The sequence below is a fragment of the Spinacia oleracea genome, chromosome 6 (genome assembly GCF_020520425.1).
Source record: "Spinacia oleracea cultivar Varoflay chromosome 6, BTI_SOV_V1, whole genome shotgun sequence".
Lineage (NCBI taxonomy): Eukaryota > Viridiplantae > Streptophyta > Magnoliopsida > Caryophyllales > Amaranthaceae > Spinacia > Spinacia oleracea.
In genome coordinates, this window is record NC_079492.1 from 83,882,633 (window position 1) to 83,905,083 (window position 22,451).

The 22,451-nt window shown below is 45.4% G+C and overlaps 3 protein-coding genes across 3 annotated transcripts; 1 reads left to right on the forward strand and 2 right to left on the reverse strand.

The window, feature by feature from the left end:
• The first annotated feature begins 2,329 nt into the window (after positions 1-2,329).
• On the forward strand, positions 2,330-2,851 carry LOC130463320 (uncharacterized). The gene has a single exon (XM_056832415.1). It carries the CDS (start codon positions 2,330-2,332, stop codon positions 2,849-2,851), a length of 522 nt encoding a protein of 173 aa, XP_056688393.1.
• An 11,609-nt stretch (positions 2,852-14,460) lies between these two features.
• On the reverse strand, positions 14,461-15,732 carry LOC130463321 (uncharacterized). Its single transcript, XM_056832416.1, has one exon. The coding sequence runs from the start codon at positions 15,730-15,732 to the stop codon at positions 14,461-14,463; it is 1,272 nt and encodes a 423-aa protein (XP_056688394.1).
• A 1,409-nt stretch (positions 15,733-17,141) lies between these two features.
• Positions 17,142-19,204, reverse strand: LOC130463322 (uncharacterized). The gene is made up of 2 exons (XM_056832417.1): positions 18,470-19,204; positions 17,142-18,407 (listed from the first exon to the last, which is right to left on the reverse strand). Exons 1-2 carry the CDS (start codon positions 19,202-19,204, stop codon positions 17,142-17,144), a joined length of 2,001 nt encoding a protein of 666 aa, XP_056688395.1.
• Between the last annotated feature and the right edge of the window lie 3,247 nt (positions 19,205-22,451).

Genomic DNA, 22,451 nt, shown 5'->3' on the forward strand with positions numbered 1-22,451 from the left:
GTGCACAGGAGGCACAAAATATTCATACATGCGCACAAGGCGCAAACAAACCAAAACAAATAAATGCCAAAAGGCACCAAAGTTATTACAAGCGCCCACGGCGCCATCCAAACTGATTAAACAAAGGCCACCTAGGAATGAGGGGCGGTGGAGCTCCCGTCTTGAACGTCTTGGCCTTCGGGGGAATTCACTTCTTCCTCCTGCACGTCCTCATCTTCCCCCTCGCTGAAAAACTCAAAGGGATCCAGGCCAAGGCGTCTAGCCGTCGAGACGACCATCTGGTAGGAGATCCGACGTTTAAACCAGGAGAAGTCCTTCCCGTCCATAGACTGATCCCACGCCCGCTGAGAAATCTCCAAAATGGATTCTTCGCCAGACTTGAAAGAGCTAGCGGCCTCTCTGCGCACGGCCTCAATCTCGTCTTGGGTAGCCTTAAGCTTACCCTCCAAGGCGTCCACTTTGGAAGAGAAATTGGTTACCCGCTCCGAGACAGAGGAATACTCCTTTCTTAGCAAGGCCAACCTCTCCTCATGCTTCAGCAATTTCTTTTCATAGTTCTGGGCGTCCTCCTCAGCCTTCTTCAGAGCGTCAGTCTCGGACTTAATCTTCTTGTCCGTGTCCACATTGATCAATCTGGCTGTCCTCTCAGCATACTTCACATGATTCTCAATCTGGTCCTTATGCTTGAGCATCTCTTTATGCATATCAAAGCGGTAGTGCCTACTCTCGGCACAACGGATGAAGAGCTGCCGAGACCAAAATAGAGTTAGTAAAAAAAAAATTAAAAACTATTCTTTTTATATAATAATAATAATAATATAATAAAGTTACTCACATCAAGTACGAGTGACTGAATAGACCCAAAGTACCCCAGGTCAATCCCGGGAAGCGACCTCACATATTCCTCAAGGATGGCAGCATAGACGTCCGAAAGGATCTTATCCTTTTCCTCTGAGCTGAAACCGCCTGACGGGGGGATGTTCGCCACTTCAGCACGTCGCATCCGTTTGAACATATCAGCTGAATCAATGTCAAAACGTCAAATACCATACAACAATACCAAGTTGTCATGACAACCTAAAGGTACAGAAACACTAACCACTCGACGGAGCCGGAGGAGGCATGGGAACGTCACCAGCAGGAGAATCTTCAGCCTCCTTGCCCTTACCCTTACTCTCCCTAGACGAAGTAGCAGCTCCAGCAGCATCAGCCTGGTCGGTCGCTACCTCGTCAACGGACGCCCTGGTCGCAGTATCCCCTTCGGTGCCCACCTGGGGAGAGGCTTCCCTGTGCTCAGGAGGAGGAGTGGACGCCTCAGAAAGGGGAAATTCTCCCCCAGTCGAAGGAGCAGACGGTTTCACCAGCGACGGCTTCGTTGCAGCGTCGGTGGTAATCAGCTTCTTAAAAAGGGCCGTTTAGGCTTGGGAGCCACAGTCGAAGCCGTAGGACGCTTCTTCGTAGCTGACGAAGTGGGCTCCTGAACAAGGCAACAGATAAACAACTAAGCCTAGACCTTGGAGGAATACAGAAGCCTATTAAAAGTAAACAAGAGCATACCTTGGCAACATCACCAGAGGCACCCTCGTCGGACTTCTTGGAGGAGTCCTTCTTCTTGGCCTCCACGGCCTTGAGAATGTCCTCAGTGTACACCTCGGACAACCAAGTAGGAACATCCACCAAACCCTTGTCTTCGGCGGATAAACGATCCATGGCAGAATCTACACAAAACCGAGAGAGTTAGTAGAAGAAAAAGAACAAGGCTTTGATAAAAGTCTATGAGAAACTACCTCTACTCAAATAGGGGCAAAGACCGACGACCGCGAGGAAAACTATGTTGGTGAACTGACCCACATGGGGAAGCCAAGCATTAGGCACCCATGCATGACTCTTTGAAGATAGCCGATACACCTCGGCCTGAAACAAGGGCTTTATAAGCCTCCAGTCTCTTGACAAAAGGCGGGGGAAGGCGTCACCCCTAGACAAATAGAGGGGACGCTGGTTCCACCTAGAAAGACGCCTTGAAAGGGAGAGGTCCTCCATTCGGATAACAGACCACTTCTTCCTCCACCAAACCCAGCTAGAGGTCTTACCTACAATCGTCTTATATCCCCGACGGCTATAGAGGGTGAACCATCCATGGGGAGAGCGAGAAGAAGGGGAAATATCTACGAGGGGGCAGAAAGATTATGCTCGCCGCCTGGGGCAGGTAATGCTGTCAGGAAAGTCACCTCTAGACCCATTCCCACGGATCTAGATATGTGAGTCAGATGGTGGATGAATAGCTACTCCGCATGATGATCCTCTTGTGGTCGAGTTCAAAATATCCAATATGAGGGTAAAGCGCATCCTAATAGACACGGGGAGCTCGTCTGACATAATGAGCGTGGAATACCTCAACCGCCTAGCACATGACCCCAAAACCATGGATAGCATACACTATCCCATCATTGGTTTTGGAGGAAGCATTATACATCCTGTAGGCGTCATCACTTTGCAGGTTCGGATTGGGGATAGAGAAAATGGACGGAAGATGGAAGTGAACTTCCTAATTGTTAAGGACTTGACAGCATACTATGTCATCTTGGGACGACCCACCCTAAACAAGATTAAAGCAGTAGTCGTGACCCATCTAATGCTTTTGAAGTTTGTATGTGATGATGGGGCAATAGGAACCATACATGGAGACCAACAACAAGCAAGAGACTGTTACCTCACCACCCTCAACCCGTCAGCATGGAAGAAAGATTCAGCCGAAGCCAGAAGCAAAAGAAAGCATGAAGAAGAACCGCCAGCCGCTAATGAGAGTAAACCGGCCAAAGCAGAACCAGTCAAGATAGAGAAAAGTGGCTGAAAATAGAGTGTCATTAGGATAACTCATGTAACTTGAGCCTACAAAACGGCCTAACTATCGTACTAGAGCCTACAAAACGGCATGTAAATGCCCGCCTATGAAGTGTTGAATTTAGTTTTGCTACTTAGTAAATTAACGAATGTTTTCTTATTTGACGAATACAAGGCTCAATAAAAGCCCTTAAGACGCTAAGAGGTGGAGAAATCCACAAAGAAAAAACGGTGGCGTCACTATTTACCAAATGACTGACGACCCTAAAAGTACCATGTACTAACAAAACGCAAAAGACTCAACAAGAGTAGACACTCAATATGACGCCTCCTCCTTGGAAGGCGTCTCAAAAAGTCTAATCGGTTGATGGCCTGAGAAGTGGCCTAGATTAGCGCCCCAAATTAGGCTGATCACCTAAACACTGGGGTACCTGTCCATCAAATGGACCAAACAGAAAGTTCCTAAGAAATCAGTAATAAACTGAAATGGAATAAAAAACAAGTGCACAGGAGGCACAAAATATTCATACATGCGCACAAGGCGCAAACAAACCAAAACAAATAAATGCCAAAAGGCACCAAAGTTATTACAAGCGCCCACGGCGCCATCCAAACTGATTAAACAAAGGCCACCTAGGAATGAGGGGCGGTGGAGCTCCCGTCTTGAACGTCTTGGCCTTCGGGGGAATTCACTTCTTCCTCCTGCACGTCCTCATCTTCCCCCTCGCTGAAAAACTCAAAGGGATCCAGGCCAAGGCGTCTAGCCGTCGAGACGACCATCTGGTAGGAGATCCGACGTTTAAACCAGGAGAAGTCCTTCCCGTCCATAGACTGATCCCACGCCCGCTGAGAAATCTCCAAAATGGATTCTTCGCCAGACTTGAAAGAGCTAGCGGCCTCTCTGCGCACGGCCTCAATCTCGTCTTGGGTAGCCTTAAGCTTACCCTCCAAGGCGTCCACTTTGGAAGAGAAATTGGTTACCCGCTCCGAGACAGAGGAATACTCCTTTCTTAGCAAGGCCAACCTCTCCTCATGCTTCAGCAATTTCTTTTCATAGTTCTGGGCGTCCTCCTCAGCCTTCTTCAGAGCGTCAGTCTCGGACTTAATCTTCTTGTCCGTGTCCACATTGATCAATCTGGCTGTCCTCTCAGCATACTTCACATGATTCTCAATCTGGTCCTTATGCTTGAGCATCTCTTTATGCATATCAAAGCGGTAGTGCCTACTCTCGGCACAACGGATGAAGAGCTGCCGAGACCAAAATAGAGTTAGTAAAAAAAAATTAAAAACTATTCTTTTTATATAATAATAATAATAATATAATAAAGTTACTCACATCAAGTACGAGTGACTGAATAGACCCAAAGTACCCCAGGTCAATCCCGGGAAGCGACCTCACATATTCCTCAAGGATGGCAGCATAGACGTCCGAAAGGATCTTATCCTTTTCCTCTGAGCTGAAACCGCCTGACGGGGGGATGTTCGCCACTTCAGCACGTCGCATCCGTTTGAACATATCAGCTGAATCAATGTCAAAACGTCAAATACCATACAACAATACCAAGTTGTCATGACAACCTAAAGGTACAGAAACACTAACCACTCGACGGAGCCGGAGGAGGCATGGGAACGTCACCAGCAGGAGAATCTTCAGCCTCCTTGCCCTTACCCTTACTCTCCCTAGACGAAGTAGCAGCTCCAGCAGCATCAGCCTGGTCGGTCGCTACCTCGTCAACGGACGCCCTGGTCGCAGTATCCCCTTCGGTGCCCACCTGGGGAGAGGCTTCCCTGTGCTCAGGAGGAGGAGTGGACGCCTCAGAAAGGGGAAATTCTCCCCCAGTCGAAGGAGCAGACGGTTTCACCAGCGACGGCTTCGTTGCAGCGTCGGTGGTAATCAGCTTCTTAAAAAGGGCCGTTTAGGCTTGGGAGCCACAGTCGAAGCCGTAGGACGCTTCTTCGTAGCTGACGAAGTGGGCTCCTGAACAAGGCAACAGATAAACAACTAAGCCTAGACCTTGGAGGAATACAGAAGCCTATTAAAATTAAACAAGAGCATACCTTGGCAACATCACCAGAGGCACCCTCGTCGGACTTCTTGGAGGAGTCCTTCTTCTTGGCCTCCACGGCCTTGAGAATGTCCTCAGTGTACACCTCGGACAACCAAGTAGGAACATCCACCAAACCCTTGTCTTCGGCGGATAAACGATCCATGGCAGAATCTACACAAAACCGAGAGAGTTAGTAGAAGAAAAAGAACAAGGCTTTGATAAAAGTCTATGAGAAACTACCTCTACTCAAATAGGGGCAAAGACCGACGGCCGCGAGGAAAACTATGTTGGTGAACTGACCCACATGGGGAAGCCAAGCATTAGGCACCCATGCATGACTCTTTGAAGATAGCCGATACACCTCGGCCTGAAACAAGGGCTTTATAAGCCTCCAGTCTCTTGACAAAAGGCGGGGGAAGGCGTCACCCCTAGACAAATAGAGGGGACGCTGGTTCCACCTAGAAAGACGCCTTGAAAGGGAGAGGTCCTCCATTCGGATAACAGACCACTTCTTCCTCCACCAAACCCAGCTAGAGGTCTTACCTACAATCGTCTTATATCCCCGACGGCTATAGAGGGTGAACCATCCCTGGGGAGAGCGAGAAGAAGGGGAAATATCTACGAGTCTGAGGAAAGCTGGAAAAGAAGGAGTAATGCCGCTCAGAGCAACTTGCCAATAAACCCAAAGACGTTTGCCCAAGAGTTAGGGGTCAGCTGAGCAAGGCTAATATCATACCCCTTCAGGACGTCTATCACAAAGGGATGCAAAGGAAATCTAAGACCCAATCTAAAAGCAGCCGTGTAGACTGCAACTTCTCCCAGAGATAGTTGGTCTACAGAATTATGGGGTCGAGGGCTCCTAAAACTAAAGCCTTGGGGCAGGAGTAAAAAACGCTCAAAGTCACGTCCCTGCTCCCTCAGATACCTCAACCATTTCATGCTGGGAAAGATGTATGAAGGAAGCAAATCAACATCTTCTCTCCCCCGAACCATAGGAGGAAGGTTTCTTGCGAACTCCTCGTCAGAAGAACTAGAGGAGTCATCCTCAAATCCTCGCGCGGAACGCGAGGACGGCAAGCCACGCTTTTTCTTCTCCTTGAAGAACGTGCCGCCCTTACAGCTCCGTCTCCTGAATAACGAGAGGAGCTGACTCCACCCTATTTCCCTAGGACGGGCTCGAAAAGGGAACCCTGTTGTCCCTCTCTCGTGGTGCTGCCCATGCACCCACATTGGCTGTTTGTCTAATTCGAGCCATGCCGTCCTGCATAGGGAACAGGACGTCTGACTTTAGCAAAAAGAAAGAAAGAGCGTCGAACTAACAAGACGCCTCCCTAAGATACTATAACAACAAGAAAAGAAAATCCATAAGCATGCAGAAAATAAGAGTTTGATAAAGAACTTACCAAAAAATGATCAAACTGATGGGAAGTCTAGGAAAATGGTCCAAAGCCTCAAGAACACTGAACAAAAATCCAAGAACACCCAAATGCAAGCATAGACAGATCTTTGACAAACAAAATTCGCTTTCTGTCTCTACAAAAAATTGCTTTGAAACAACAAAAGGAAAATGAGAGATCTTATAAAGGTTTTAAAGGGGGAAACCAAGCTCAAGAAAGTAACCCCACGTGGCACTCCCTCCGATCAAGCAGCCTACCCCACATGGGCGAGGGGCATCCTCCTTGAGGGGCAAATGATGTGGCCCAAAAGAACGCCACCTGGCTGTACCAAAAGCCCATCAGCAGGAAAATCTCAAATTGTCTCATAAACCCGCATGCACACGCAGGGTCAAGACCCATCAGTGGGTCATGAGACCCACTTGCTCAGGAGGAGCTTATTCCGCTATTTCCCAAAAAGAAAGGCCCAAAAGCTTAAGAGGCCCACCAGGTCTAAATCAGGCCCCCAAAACTTAGCAGGACACGTGTCTTCATCAGAGCATCCAATCATGCAGGACCAGTTCCCAAGAAACCCTAGCACTATAAATAGTGTAGATCCCTAGGTAAAAGGGGGAAATCAATTCATTCCCACCAACCTCAAACTATTTTTTCTCTGCCTTCTCTCTACAAATTACTTCTCTCTCTAGCTTATACTTACTTAAGCATCGGAGGGAATATTCCTACGGGAATATTCTTGGTTTGCAGGTTACCAGAAGTTCGTGCCAGCTCATACTTGATACCTCCGAGGAACGCGTGACACGTCATCACCGTAAAAGATCCCACAATATCATTATACCCACCTTCTATTAATAGATCACTTGAAACGTTTACCTGCTAAAACTAGGTAAGGGGATGACGTGGCAGGTAGTGACTGTTGCTATTTCATAAATATCATTAAATTATTATTTGTTCTTTTAATCCCCCTCCCTGCTTTTCTTACGGCTTTCTTTCTTCCTCTTTCGTTTGATCTTCTTTCTTCCTATTTTTTTTTTCTTACGATCTTGTCAGATCTTCAGAGTTAATCCTCTCATCATTCGGTTCTTCTTCCTCTCTTTTTTTCCCCTTTCGTTCTTCTCTGATCTTCTACAATTTCCCCATTTAATTGGTAATCAACCATGGCCAGTGGTTCAAAATCGTTCGAAAAATCTTCGATAAATTCAAAGGGGTAAATCTTCGATTAATTCAAAGGGGAAAAACCAAGTGATTTTTCCAAAATTGTTTGATTTGAATGGGTTTTATGAGGACCCACTTGCAAGAATCGATACCCAGTTCAAACAATTTTAATGGGTGTCCCGGATTTTTCATAGTTTGATTGACATTTGATGGGTTTAATGCCAACATTTAAAGAAAGTTGGGGTTTACCCCTAACATTATTTGTATTCAGTTTGAGATTGATTAAAGGGCTAAATGATAAATTAGTAGCAACTTCAATGGGAGCACAGGATGATGGTAGTGAGAGTTCTGTTAGTTTGAGGGTAACGAATTTTGTGATTTTGGTGGGGATTTTTTGGTTGGAATTTTGAAAAGTGAGTGAGACCTTGAACTATTTGTATGGATACAAAATGGCCGTATGTATCAAGAAGAATAGCAGCAATTAACAAGAGCCAAGAAGGGTAATTTCCCTAGAAATTTCAGAATGTGTGAATGATGATCTTTGAAGATCTGTTGTCAACAAAAAAAAACATTGCAGATGCTATCTGATTCGGTTGTTGGTTAAAAAAACATTGCAGGTGCATATTGCAGGGTTATTCTAGACGATAAGTGCAGGGAGAGAGAGACAACGACGAGTTTGCAGGGTGAGAGAGAGAGAGGAGAGTATGCAGTTGTGTTTGGGAGGGAAATTAATTGTAAATTATAGAGGTGGTAAGTGAAGATAGGGTTTAAAATTTTTTGGGAGGGAAATGAAATCGCGTTGACCGTTTTATCAAGTAGCAGGTAAAGTGGTCTGTTAATAGAAGGTGGGTATTATAAGTTGGGTTATTCTGTAATTAATTAAAGATGGGATTGTTTTGAGATGACCGGCCAAAGGTGGGATATATATTATCAATTTTTCCTACATTTTTTAGTTTAGAAACGCAAGGAAAAGGGTAGAAGTTTGTTTGAAGGAAATAATGCCCTTGGTCCAAGTATGCATTCAATGCTAAGTCTAATAAATGCGGTTCAGTATTAATTAATTATACAAGTTAATTATTCAGTGAGATTAAGTGAACTGTATGCCTAGCTAGAGGCCGCTTCAGTTCAAGTGGAATTAATAATATTAATCCACGGCTTACTCTTGACTGAACCCGTAGGGTCACACAAATAGTACGTGAACGGATCAAGTATTTAAGTGAATTAAATACTCCATTTATGGATATCCGGAATCGACGGATCTCGGTTCCAGTGGGAGCTGAAATCGTCAAAAGGCAAATTATTAATACTCCGGAAACGATGATATTACCGGAAACGGAAATATGGATCGTATAGGAAATATAAATATTATCCAAGTCGTAGATGTTGCCGAAAACGGAAACATGGTACGTATCGGAAAATATTATCGGAAATGGAAATATTGCCGGAAGCGGAAATATTGTCGGAAACGGAAATATTGCCGGAATCGGAAATATTATCGGAATCGGAAATAAATTCCGGAATCGGAAATATTAAATATTTGTTCGAAACGGAAATTAATTCCGGAATCGGGAATATTGAATATTGTTCGAATCGGAAATGAATTCGGGAATCGGAAAATGAATCGGAAGCGCGATGTACGAAATAAACGTCGGACGAGCTTGCTAGACGCAAGGCCCCGCACGAAGCTAGGCCCGCGCCTAGCGATGCCCGCGCAAGCACAGCAGGCGAGCAGTAGCCCGCCAAGCAAGCAAGGCCCAGCCGAGCATTGAAGCAAGGCCAGGCCCAGCAAGCAAGGCAAGGCCAGCAGGCTGGCGCGCCCTTCGTGGGCTGCGTACCAGTGCTGCTGGGCCGAGCCAACCCACCGCGCACGGGCAGCACCCCTTGCGGGCTGTTCGTGCGTGTTGTTGTGTTCGTGCATGTTTCGAATCCTTAGGAATTTAGGATTCATCCGATTAGACTATTTTCCTGAAACTACTAGAATTAGTTGTTAAGCTAAACACTAAAATTAACAGATTTAATTTAAGTCTAATTCTAATTGAATTAGATAAATTGAACCCTAGCAGGTTTCTAGTTCCGATAATCCTACCCTATAAATAGGTGATGGAAATCACAATTTCTATACATCAATTCAAGTATTCATATAGTTTTAAGTTAAAAACTAAAGGTTAATAATTTGCCTAATAATTATAAACGAATAACGTAAAACCTTAGGCTAAATTCTAGTTAATTCAATTTAAGGCGAATCCGAACGTGATGTGGACTATTTATGGAGGGACTACACTTGGAGTTTTAAACTTTTTCTTGTTCGGTTCGGGAGCAGCTAGGGAAGGCACGCTTCGAATGTATGCATCCTAAATTATGCTAATTGTTATGTGGCAATTAATTTGGATTCCTGGCTTAATGGTTTTTCCGCATGAAATATATGTTTTATATTTGTCATAAACTAACAGTGGTATTACGAGCTTCTATTTAATTCCATAATCAATTATAGTTTATGTTTATGCCAAATTTCGTCAAGGGGCGACCTTTGGCTCGGGTCGACACTAACTAAGCAAGAATCAAATAAAGAGAGACAAGAGAGACAAGAGAGACGCGACACAGGGAAGTGTTGATGCGGAAAACCCAGGAATAAGGTAAAAAACCGCGGATAGCTATGAGGCTATCAATCCACTAAGTATCCTATCTGATTGTTTATGTATTTTTCTAAAGATCAATGTAACGAAATTAAAGAGTAAATACAACAGTAATATGAATGCTTAATAGCTTGAAAGTATGAGTGCTTGAGTTCACGTCTCCTTCGCTTGTCATCGTCTTCATGCTTTTATAGGATATTTCCAACGGTCTAGTTAGTTGAGAAAATCCCACGAAGATAAGGATTTTCTTATCACACGTTTCTTTAGTCTTCAACCACCTCCGTGTTTCTCGTGCATATCTTGGACTTATTCCGCTAGCATGACGGCGCTGCCTGTCATGGGCCTTAGGTTAACCTATCTTTATCAACTTATTCCTTGAGGACACGTCTCTGTCGCTTGCGTGTTGTCGCCAGTCCTTCGTCGTCTATGCCTCGTCGTACGATGCTACGTCAGACGCGTCTCCCTGGCACGATGTTTACCTGCGACACGACAGAACCTGGTTGACATGACATGATCAAACGTTAGAGCGGTTATGTCGTTAGTCCAAAAAGTGGGATAACAGTTTGCCCCCAATTGTGAATTTGCGGAGTCACACAGAGCAAAAGAAACAATTCAAATTTAAAAAGCAAAAACCGTCTTCAACCGTCTAGTTCGTGGGATAAAACCGTTCAGAATTCCAGAGTAATAAATACCAATTCTCGACATGCAATAAAGTTCTTCACACCAAGATTTTTCAAAAAATTTCCAGATCTGAAAGCAGGAGAGAGAAGAGGGAGAAAGTGGAGTTGATTTTCGCACTGAATTTGCCCGATTTCAGGTAAAATTTGCTTTGTTTTCTCGATTATCATGTAGAATTTTGTAAGTAAGATGGGTAGATCTAAGTCGATTGTGGTGAGAGGAAAGGGGGAGTCGGGATCTGCTCGGGTTAAGTCCCTTCACCCGATATACTCTACCGTGGTGGACCCGGCGGCGTTTATTGAACTTGCTGGTTTGCCGCCGTCGGCGGAAGTGAAGATTCCCGGCTCGGACGAGGAAGCCTTTGACTGTCCGGAGGGGTATGTAGTCATGTATGAGTATCCGTTCACAATTGGCTTCAAATTCCCTTTCACTCCTCTAGCTAGGTCTTTTATCGAGGTTTTCCATTTGAGTCCGGGTCAATTGATGCCCCAGATATGGCGGGTTTTCACGGTGGTGCATGGGGTTACTGCAAACTGGCGAGCGCCGTTTGATCTGTCTGACTTGATGTATACTTACGACCTAGCGCTGTAGAAGTGTTGTAGGTATACCCTGGTCACGAAGAAAGGGAAGACGAATTTAGGTGTTGGTTTAGGTGTGAACGACAGGGGTTGGCAGAGTCGTTTTGTCTTCGTAAGCAAAGATTCCCTGGGAGATAAAGGGCGGTTTCTGGTCGAGGGGATGGACGACGGAAGGTAAATGTGTTGTTTTGTCTTTGTTTCTCGTCGTTTTACTGAACGTCGCCTTACTTGGTTTTGTTTTGCAGTTGTCAAGGCGTCGTCGTTGACTGAGTTGAACGCTGATTCTGAGGACAAGTATCAGAACTTTTTGGGTTACTCTGTCGAGGACAGGTCTTTTAGTCGTGATGGAGAGTTTTTAGACGAGCAAGAGGTGAATCAGTCAGGCGACATCGCCGAGGAAGAGGAAGTAGACGAGGAATCAGGTCAACTGACTCGTCGTCGGAAAAGGTTGGATTTGCTCGAAGAGGTAGTGGCAAACTCGTCGTCCACCGAAGGAGAAGTAGGCGATATGGCTGACAACTCAGGCATTTGGTGTTTGTTTATTTTTGGGGTTATATATATTTTTTTTAATTTTATTTTTGCTTTGGGTAATGTTTGACCTTGGCCTTTTGTACTGGGTGTAGAGCACACTTTGTCGTCTAGGCCTGTGTCGAGGATGTCTCAGAGCGAGATTCAGGAGCGTGCGAGGAAACAACTAAGGTCGTCTTCGACTTCTGGTGGGCAAGTTATGACGGTCGTACCTCGGTTCTCTGCGATAGGTTCGTCGGCTGAGACGCCTGTCGTCATAGGACTCGAAGGTTTTCATCCGATTGCTTCGTCGTCGCCTCCGCAGCCGTTCAAGGCGTCGTCTGCTGCTGTCGACGTTGGTAAAGTGTCTGCTGCGTAGTCCAAGAAGTGTCATGCCGAGAAGAATCCCGTCGAGGATACGGTTATCACTCTGCCCTCAAGCTTCTTGGGCGATGAAGAGACGTCTTTCGCTGATCGTTTGATCCTGCATACGACGTATCGACGATATCACGAGGTGGATCCTCTTCCTGTCGCGTCGGACGCCGCTGAACTTTGCCTGCGGGTGAGTTTTACTTAATTTTTATTTCTTTATGCAAAAAATGTGCGTTATGTCAGTTTGTCGTGTGTAGAATGTACGTTGTGTAAATCTATTTTGGCATTGGTCTTGCGCAGGCGTCGCAGGCTGCCTTGGCTGTGCGCAGGCAATGTTCGTTGTTGTGCGACGAGGTGACGAATGCGAGGCAGCTGGCAGCGACGGCGAAGAAGGCGGCCGTGTCGTGGGAGGCGAAGTGGAAGGCTGCTGAGAAGAAGGTCGTGGACCTCGCTGCGGTGGTTAAGGCCAAGGGTGATCAGTTGAAGAGTAAGGATAAGCAGCTAGCCGACGCGGCTAAGGATTTGAAGAAAAAGAAGGGAGAGTTGACCTCGACGACGGAGGAGTTAGATGGGTTGAGGAGCTTGTACGATGCCATGCAGGAGGAGGCGAAAGATGTCGAGGCCCTCGCTTTATGGAGGACGCGGGCGCAAATGATTTACTCCTGCTTGATTGGGGAGGCCAGCATTTGGCCGTGTCAGAAGGAGGTGGACGACTACCTGGCCAATGGCGGCACCATGGTTGATTTGTTGGTACCCATGGTGGACTCGGAAGAGTTGGCGAAAACGGCCGATACCGCCAATACCGAGGCGATAGAGGTGGACGCTGCTTTGTTGGTGGAGAATGTGCCTGTTTCGGGGCAAGAGGGGGAGGTGTTAGCTGTTGAGCGCGAAGGGGAAGCTTCTGTCGTCGTTCCCCAAGGCGAGGCGTTGGATGTGGCGTCGGTGGAGGTGCCAGTCGTGACCGACGTCGTCGTGCCCCCAGAGCAGGAGTCGGAGCAGGAGATCGTGGCCTCTACTCAAGAAGAAGGGATGCAACAGTTTGTAGTTTGAATTTCTGTTGGTTTTGTGTTTTATTTATGAATTTCTTTACTCGTTGTCGATGGCGACGACGAGGTGGTTTGGATAACTTGTGTTTTGTTTTCGTATTTTGGATGTTTTTACTCGTCGTCGGTGGCGGCGGCGAGGTGTTTGGATAATATTTGTGTTTGTATTTCGGAGGTCGTGGCCCCATGGGTCGCGCAGTTTGTAATTTGCTATATAAGTGTGTTCCTTTTTCTTTTTACTCGTACGTTTTCTGTGACTTTTGCGTTGTGTTTCGAAGCTTTTGTCACGCGTCGTGTAGCATGTGTTTTACGAGGAACAAATATTGAAATGGTAGCACTACATGTATGTAAAACAGTACCTGCGTCGGTTGTTCATCGTTTGTCACTTGGGATTCGCTTTCCGTCGTACGTCGTCGATTCTAGTTGATATTCGTCATGTGTTACCATCTGAAAAACAAAACATGGGTTGCTAGGAGGATTCGCCGTTGGGGATGCCAACGGCCCTCCGATGCTTAAGTCAGTAAAGGTTCCGAACAAATAAAGCGATAAAAAGTAACGAAGAAAGTAGATACGATGGTACGACAATTGATAAAATTGGCTACGACGGATATTTAAAAGTGATAGAGTTTAAGATGTGTAGCGTTCCAGCTTTGGGGGACCGATTTGCCGTCTTTGGTGACGAGTCTGTATGCCCCCTTTCCGACGATTTTATCGATCAAGTACGGTCCTTCCCAAGCTGGTGCGAGTGTACCTGCGTTTAGTTCTTTTGTGTTTTGGAATACTTTGCGCAACACCCAGTCGCCCTCCTTGAACACTTTTATTTTGATGTTCTTGTTGAAGCATTTTGCCACGATCTGTTGCTGCGACGCCATCCTTATCAAAGCTGTTTCTCTGAAGTCTTCTGTGTTGTCGAGATTTTCACTAAGTTCCACGTTGTTCTGCTCTGGTGTCATGAGTCCATATCGTGCACTGGGCAGTGTCACTTCAGGGGGTAGTACTGCTTCGCACCCGTAAACGAGTGAGAAGGGAGTCTGTCCCGTCGTCGTCCTAGGCGTCGTCCTATTGGCCCATAGGATGGATGGCATCTCTTCTCCCCATCGTCCCTTCTAGTCGTCCAGCCGCTTTTTTAGCGATGCGATGATTGTTTTGTTGGTGGATTCCGCCTGTCCATTTGCTTGGGGGTATCTTGGCGTCGACGTCTTTAGCTCTATGTTCTACGTCTTGCAGAAAGCCCTAGTCTTATCGCTGATGAATTGGGATCCGTTGTCGCATATGATTTCTGATGGTACTCCGAATCTGCATATAATGTTAGTCCATATGAACGAACATACCTCTTTGTCTCTTACTTGTTGGAACGCACCTGCTTCTATCCACTTAGAAAAATAATCTGTTAGAGCTAGCATGAAGACCTTTTGTTCTGGGGCGACGGGTAGTTTACCGACGATGTCCATTCCCCATTTCATGAAAGGCCACGGAGTTAAGGTGGGGTGTAAGAATTCAGATGGTTTATGTGTCATACCTGCGTGTCGTTGACATTGGTCGCACTTAGCTACGTACCTCATTGCGTCTTCGAGCATTGTTGGCCAATAGTATCCGTTTCTTTTGATTCTGGTTGACAGGCTTCGTCCTCCTTCATATCCGCCGCATTCTCCTTCGTGGTATTGCTTTTGTAGTCTTTCCCATTCTGTTTTTTCTGCGCATCGCATCAACATTCCGTTCGCAGATCTTTTAAATAATATACCCTGCAAAATAACATATCGTGACGCTTTGAAAAGTATTTTCCTGGCCTCGAGCTTGTCGTCGGGTAGGGTTTCGTATGTTAGGTAGTCGAGGATGGGCTTGGTCCAGCTATCTGTGTTTGTGGCTGATAGGACGAGGCTGGCATCTTGTGGTATGTCTTTTTCAATAGCGGGTGACAATAGGTGTACTAGAGGTATGGTCGAGAATGGTGATTTTCTGAGTGCGGATCCTAGATTGGCAAGGGCGTCGCCTTGTGTGTTCAAGTCTCGTGGCACTTGTTTAATGGAGAGGGGTTTAAATTTGGAGGCTAGCTTTTTTGCTTTTTCGAGGTATAAGGTCATTTTCAGGTCTTTAGCCTCATAGTCGCCGTTGATCTGGTTGACGATTAATTGTGAGTCGCTAAATATGTTGAGTCCGCTTGCCCCCAATTCTTCAGCTAACGTCAATCCGGAGATTAACGCCTCGTATTCTGCTTCGTTGTTTGTCGCTTTGAAATCGCAGCATATGGCATGTGCTATCATGTCCCCTTGTGGTGACTTTAGCACGACGCCTAGACCTGCACCGCGAAAGTTAGACGAACCGTCGACGAAGAGCGTCCATACCTCTTCTACGTTATTGATGAGTTTGACTTCGTCGTCCGCTATTTTCTCCAAGTCGGGGCAAAAGTCTGCCACAAAGTCTGCTAGGGCCTGCGATTTTACCGCCGTTCTTGGTTGGTATTTGATGTCGAAGCTTCCTAGCGCCATCGTCCATTTCTCCATTCGACCTGTTAGTTCTGGTCTACGCATCACAGACTTGATTGGATAATTAGTCATCACCACTATTTGGTGAGTTTCGAAATAATGCCTTAGTTTTCTGGCTGCAGTAACGAGTGCTAAAACTAGTTTTTCGAGGGAGGAATACCTGGTTTCTGCTTCTAGTAGTGACTTACTGATGTAGTAAATGGGTAGCTGTTGCGTTTCGTCTTCTCAAGCTAGGACCGCACTAACTGCTGTGGAGCTGACGGCTAGGTAGAGTTGTAGGACTTCTCCTTCTTTGGGCTTGGACAAGAGGGGTGGCGACATCATGTATTTTTTGAGGTTTTGCAAGGCTGTTTCGTGGTCGTCGGACCAGCTAAAACCTTTGTTTTTGCGCAAGACGTCGTAGAATAGACGACACTTGTCCGACGACCGCGAGATAAAACGATTTAGTGCCGCCACTCTTCCTGTCAAGCGCTGTACCTCTTTTATGTTCCTGGGGATTGAATGTTGATGATTGCGTGCACCTGGTCGGGGCTGGCCTCGATTCCTCTTTGGGTGACGATGTAACCTAAGAATTTTCCTGCAGACACTCCGAAAGAACATTTAGTCGGGTTAAGTTTCATACCGTATTTCCTCAATATGTCGAAGGATTGTCGTAGGTGTTCGACATGGTCGTCAGCCTTCCTTGATTTTACTAGCATGTCGTCGATGTAGACCTCCATCGTGTCTCCAAGTTGATCTTTGAACATTTTGTTGACCAATCGTTGGTATGTCGCACCTGCATTTTTAAGACCAAAAGGCATGACTTTATAACAATAAATTCCTCTGTCTGTTACAAAAGATGTTTTTTCCTGGTCGTCTGGGTGCATAAGGATCTGGTTGTATCCGGAGTAGGCGTCCATAAATGTTAGTAGCTCGTGTCCGGCAGTGGCGTCGACCAGGGCGTCGATGTGCGGCAGGGGGAATGGGTCTTTAGGGCATGCTTTGTTGATGTCTGTGAAATCGATACAAACTCTCCACTTTCCGTTCTTTTTACTGGCGACGACGACATTTGCTAACCAATCTGGATACTTGACTTCTCTGACTTTCCCGGAATCTATCAGTTATTGGACCTCTTCGTCTATGATTTTATTTCTCTCAGGTGCGAATTTTCGTCGTTTCTGCTTCACTGGCTTAAAGTTGGGGTCGACATTGAGTTTGTGGGTGATGACGTCCGCACTGATTCCTGTCATGTCCTCGTGCGACCAAGCGAAGCAGTCCGAGTTTTCTCTTAGGAATGACACTATCTGACTTTTGATGTTGTCAGGCAGCGACGCTCCGATCCTTACTACTCGGTCTGGCTTTGTCTGATCTAGTATTATCTCATCGATCTGTTGGTCGTCGGGGTCGTCTACCGTCGACCCTGGCTGTAATTGCTAGATGGATGACTTTGATGGTTTCAGCGCTGTTTCATAACATTTCTTTGCGTCCCTTTGTTGTCCTTTGATTTCCATGACTCCCCATTTGGTTGGGAACTTGATTGACTGGTGGTATGTTGATGGCACAGCTTTCATTTTGTGGATCCATGGTCGTCCTAAAATGACGTTGTATGCTGATGGGGAGTCGACGACGTTGAACTTGGTCATCACATTAACACCTTCTGCGTACGTAGGCAACGATATCTCCCCTACTGTTCGTAGCGATTCTCCACTGAATCCTACTAGGACTGTCGACCTTCTGATTATACTCTTTTCGTCTAGTCCCATTTCTTGCAGAGCCTCTAGGAACAATACGTTTGCTGAACTGCCGTTGTCGTTCAATATCCTTTTGATGAGAGCGTTGCCTATTGGGAGCGATATGACTAGCCCGTCATGGTGTTCCTGCTGTGTGTCGGTTGAATCTGAATCGTCGAAGGTTATTGTCATCGCTGCTAATGACCTGTCGAGTGCTACTTCGTCTTCGTTCTGCCCCTCCTTGACGGCATCAGATTCGCCTCTATTGATTTTTTTAGCTGCAGAAGAAGTTAGTCCACATATATCAGAACCACCAGAAATAACGTTTACCACTTTTTCGAACATGGGCGGGGCCGGTCGGTCGCCGCTTGGTGCTGGGTTGGGTTGGGAGTTTTTGTCCTTGTTGTACGTCTCCTTTCCTTTGTCGCTCAGTAGATCCTTCAGGTGGCCTCTTTTCAGTAGATACGCTACCTCCTTTTTGAGGGAGATGCATTCTTCGGTTGTGTGGCCATTGTCGCGGTGGAAGTCGCACCACCTGCTCATGTCCTTCATTGAGTCTGGTTTGTCGCTCTTCTTAGGCCATCTGACGGTACCACCTACACTTTGAAGGGCGTTCACCACGCCTCCGATGTCAACGTTGAAGCCATACTCGGAGATGGGAGGATAAACGACCCGTTCATTCCTGTAAAAATTGTTAGTATCATCATATTGATTGACATTTTGTACCTGGTTCTGGCGGTTGTATGGCTGGTGTCTCCAGCTGTTGTTCCTTGGGGTGTACGACCTCCTGTCGCTGCTTCCCCCTGCTGGTCGCTGAGAAGCCATTCGTGTAATCTCGTCGTCTTCAATCCGCATCTGGGCAGTGGCTCTCGATCTGACCTCTTCGAAGGTTGCACAGGGATATATGGTTAGTTCCCGGTACAGCTCCGAGTTGGGGATTAGACCTCTCTTGAATGCTTCGATGGCTGTCTGACATCACAGTTTTTTATACTAATTTTCTCACAATTAAAACTGTTAAAATAATCGCGTACCGACTCGGTAGGTCCTTGGACCAACCGATAGAGGTCACTTGTCTGTTTCTCCAACTGGCGACTGCTGGCGAATTGCTGGTAGAAGGCGTTGATGAGGTCGGACAGGTAGAAGATGGATCCAGGTGTTATGTTCATGAGCCACTCCAGAGCTGCTCCGTCGAGGGTTCCTCCGAATGATTTGCACATGACGGGCTCGACCAGGTCGTAGGGGATGCCGATCTGCCACATTCGCTGCTTGTAGACGTTGACGTGTCTGTATGGATCAGACGTTCCGTCGTACAGGGTGGTCCAGGTAGGGAGTCGGAGCTGGTGTGGGACCGTCACCCTAGCGATCGCTTCACAGAACGGCGACGCTGCATATCCGTCGGTCGGTTCGGTTTCCACGGGCGTGGGTGCCCCTGGCAGCTTCGTCATCAGCTTCAGCATCAGCGAGCATTGCTTCTTCATGTGAGTTTCCATCTTATTTAGGCGCTTGGTGACGGGGTCCGGTGTTGTTTCATCCTGTTCTCCATGTGGCTCTTCGCCGTCGGAAAGGTCCTCGGAGTCGTCAGTCATCTCGAATATCAACTTCTTTGGTTTTGCACCTGGCTTGTAACGCGACTGATGCTTGGTACTTTTCACAGAGTCGAGCTCCTTCTGGAGGTTTTCAATGGAGGCCCTTTCTTGGGCCAGCTCTGCTTGGGCCTTTTCGTAGGCTGCTTTCATCTCTGCGAGCGTCATCTCTTCAGTAGCCATGGTGTGTAGGGTGATTTTGTGTGAAACCTAGTTAATGTCCCCACAGACGGCGCCAAACTGTTTATGCCAAATTTCGTCAAGGGGCGACCTTTGGCTCGGGTCGACACTAACTAAGCAAGAATCAAATAAAGAGAGACAAGAGAGACGCGACACAAGGAAGTGTTGACGCGGAAAACCCAGGAATAAGGTAAAAAACCGCGGATAGCTATGAGGCTATCAATCCACTAAGTATCCTATCTGATTGTTTATGTATTTTTCTAAAGATCAATGTAACGAAATTAAAGAGTAAATACAACAGTAATATGAATGCTTAATAGCTTGAAAGTATGAGTGCTTGAGTTCACGTCTCCTTCGCTTGTCATCGTCTTCATGCTTTTATAGGATATTTCCAGCGGTCTAGTTAGTTGAGAAAATCCCACGAAGATAGGGATTTCCTTATCACACGTTTCTTTAGTCTTCAACCACCTCCGTGTTTCTCGTGCATATCTTGGACTTATTCTGCTAGCATGACGGCGCTGCCTGTCATGGGCTTTAGGTTAACCTATCTTTATCAACTTATTCCTTGAGGACACGTCTCTGTCGCTTGCGCGTTGTCGCCAGTCCTTCGTCGTCTATGCCTCGTCGTACGATGCTACGTCAGACGCGTCTCCCTGGCACGATGTTTACCTGCAACACGACAGAACCTGGTTGACATGACATGATCAAACGTTAGAGCGGTTATGTCGTTAGTCCAAAAAGTGGGATAACAGTTTACATGGTTAAATTTTATAAATTTGCAATGAATTAAAGGGGTGATTAATTTCGATTTTTGTAATTAATTGCAAATTCGTGCAATTATTTAATTAAATGTTCGCAGGATTTTCGGCAGTTTATTCAATAATGGTCGGAATCGTATAATTTTATAGTGAATTACGCATGTAAACGGCGTTTTAAAATTTTGACTGAAATCAAAGATTTGATGCCGAACCCAGAATTCCCAAATTCAAAGCCTAACTTTAACTTTTCGGATGTTTTAGTTTTTCGAACGCAAAATTTATAATTTTTATGATGTTAAATTAAATATTTGCGATTCTTGTTTGTAAATCTTGATTCTATGATTGACCTACTGTATATGTTTAACAATTTTAATGCCTAAACTTGTTAATTATACAACCTAATTTGTTTTTTTTTTTTGATATGAGATGAAACTAACAAGAAAAAAGAAGAAAAAAGAAGAAAAAACTAAAAAACATCAACTGAAGACTCCGCCAGTCGGATACCAAGTTGTGCTTTATGATGCGCAGCTTCAACGACCTGTCTGTCCGCCTTGTATACCAAGCAAGATTTGAATGTTGACCCTTGATGCAGGAGTTGTTGGATAGTCCATTTTATGGTTATATCTTGAATTGAGTCTCCTTTTAACAGAGAAACCAAGTTATAAGAATCTGTAAAAACAACAATGTTAGTAAAACCTCTTGCTGCAGCCCATGAAAGACACTTCAGGCATGCCAAAGCTTCAGCATGAGTAGCCGAAACTGCCGAACCAAAGTCACAACCGCCTTTTCCAATATAAAGATCCGATGGACTTTTAGCCAAGTACCAACCCATTCCAGCTCGTTTTGAGCCACCTTGCCAAGCTGCATCAGAAAACAAAGTGTGCCCTGGTTCTTCAGAGAGCTCAAGTTAGAGACAAAATGAAATCCCGGTGGAGATTGATGACTAAGCTCTGGAGGATGCAAAAAAGCTACGATATTGTTGTTGTCGTTCAGAAACTTCCTGTGTACTTCCATTGAATTAGAGACCTGTAATAGGATTTGATGATGATCAACACCCTGGTCTCTGTGAGTCCTGTTATTGCGGGCCATCCAAAGTTCCCAAAGAGTGATTACAAAGTAAATTAACCTGTCACTCTTAATTCCGTCCATGCTATAAACTGCTAACCCCTCATAAGATAGTCTCCATATAAAATATTTCCACTTCGGTAACGTGTGAAGACGCCACAAAAGCTTGTAGAATACTCCATGATCTTGAGGTACATTATTCGCAGTTCTCAATTTCTTCAACTTTTGGAGGTAGACATATGCTGATTTAATAGAAAGATTTCCTGACGGGTGTGCATCCCAATACAAGAAATCCTTCTCCAAAATATTAGGAACTTCCATTGCTGAAATTGCAACAACATCTTTGAACACAAAAGATTGACGGATTAGAGGCTCATTCCAACCTCCTGTATCCGTGTTGATGAAATCACGAACCTTCCACCTCTGAGCTTGAGCTAAAGAAACTGTTGAAAAAACTCTGGCCTTTTCCCTTCCACCCAGTTATCTCCACCAGCAGAAACCTTTTGACCATTCCCTTTCTTCCAAGCACAACCATCAATAATTCTATTTTCTGCCTTTCTAAGCCCTCTCAAACCCCAAGAAAACATTTTACCATGTAACGACATTTTCCTACCATTATCCATGATAAAAGGATATTTTGCAGAATAAACCTTTGAAACCAGTAACTGAGGATTATGTTTCATTCTCCACACTTGCTTCATTAAAGCTGCAGAATTCAAATCAGATAAACATCTAATCCCTAAACCTCCCATTCCACGGGGAAGATGCAAGATATCCTTATTAACCCAATGAATACCCTTCTGCTCCTGCTTTGCCCAGAAAAACATAACCAATAACCGATCAATCTTCGAACAAACTGACAAAGGCACCTCCAAGCTAGAGAACACGTGGGAGACCATAGATACTAAAACTGAATTTATCAAAATTAGTTTTTGCATTGAAGACAACATCACCCTATTCCACAAAGAGATTTTGGCCATAACCTTATCCACCAGAAAATTAAAATGATTGTTTTTCTTCCCCTCCATATCAATTGCCATTCCCAAATGGTGATTCAACACAGATACCTGGGGCATAGTAAAAATTTCTTTGAAACCAACCTGATCCTCTGGAGAGGTGTTAGGACTAAATTTGATGAAAGATTTGTTTAGATTTAATTGTTGCCCCAAAATCTTAAAAAAACGATTCAAAATGTCCCTTAAAGTCACACAAGACTCTGAGGTTGCTTTGAAGAAAAGCAAGGCATCATCAGCGAAGAATAAATGAGAGATTGAAGGTGAATGTCTCGACAACTTTATTCCTTGAAAATTCCTCATATCTTCACTCAACTGCAACATTCGACTCAACACTTCCATGCAGAAAAGGAATAAAAATGGAGAAAGCGGATCACCTTGTCTGAGACCACAATTGGGTGAAAAAAATTCTGA

What these genes read in the sequence shown, in the direction of transcription:
- LOC130463320 (XM_056832415.1), top strand. Translation starts at nt 2,330, where the DNA reads ATGAGGGTAAAGCGCATCCTAATAGACACGGGGAGCTCGTCTGACATA.
- LOC130463321 (XM_056832416.1), bottom strand. Translation starts at nt 15,732, where the DNA reads ATGGCGCTAGGAAGCTTCGACATCAAATACCAACCAAGAACGGCGGTA.
- LOC130463322 (XM_056832417.1), bottom strand. Translation starts at nt 19,204, where the DNA reads ATGGCTACTGAAGAGATGACGCTCGCAGAGATGAAAGCAGCCTACGAA. An exon ending in TCCAAGGACCTACCGAGTCG is followed by an intron (nt 18,408 to 18,469) that starts GTACGCGATTAT and finishes CTGTGATGTCAG; the next exon opens with ACAGCCATCGAAGCATTCAA.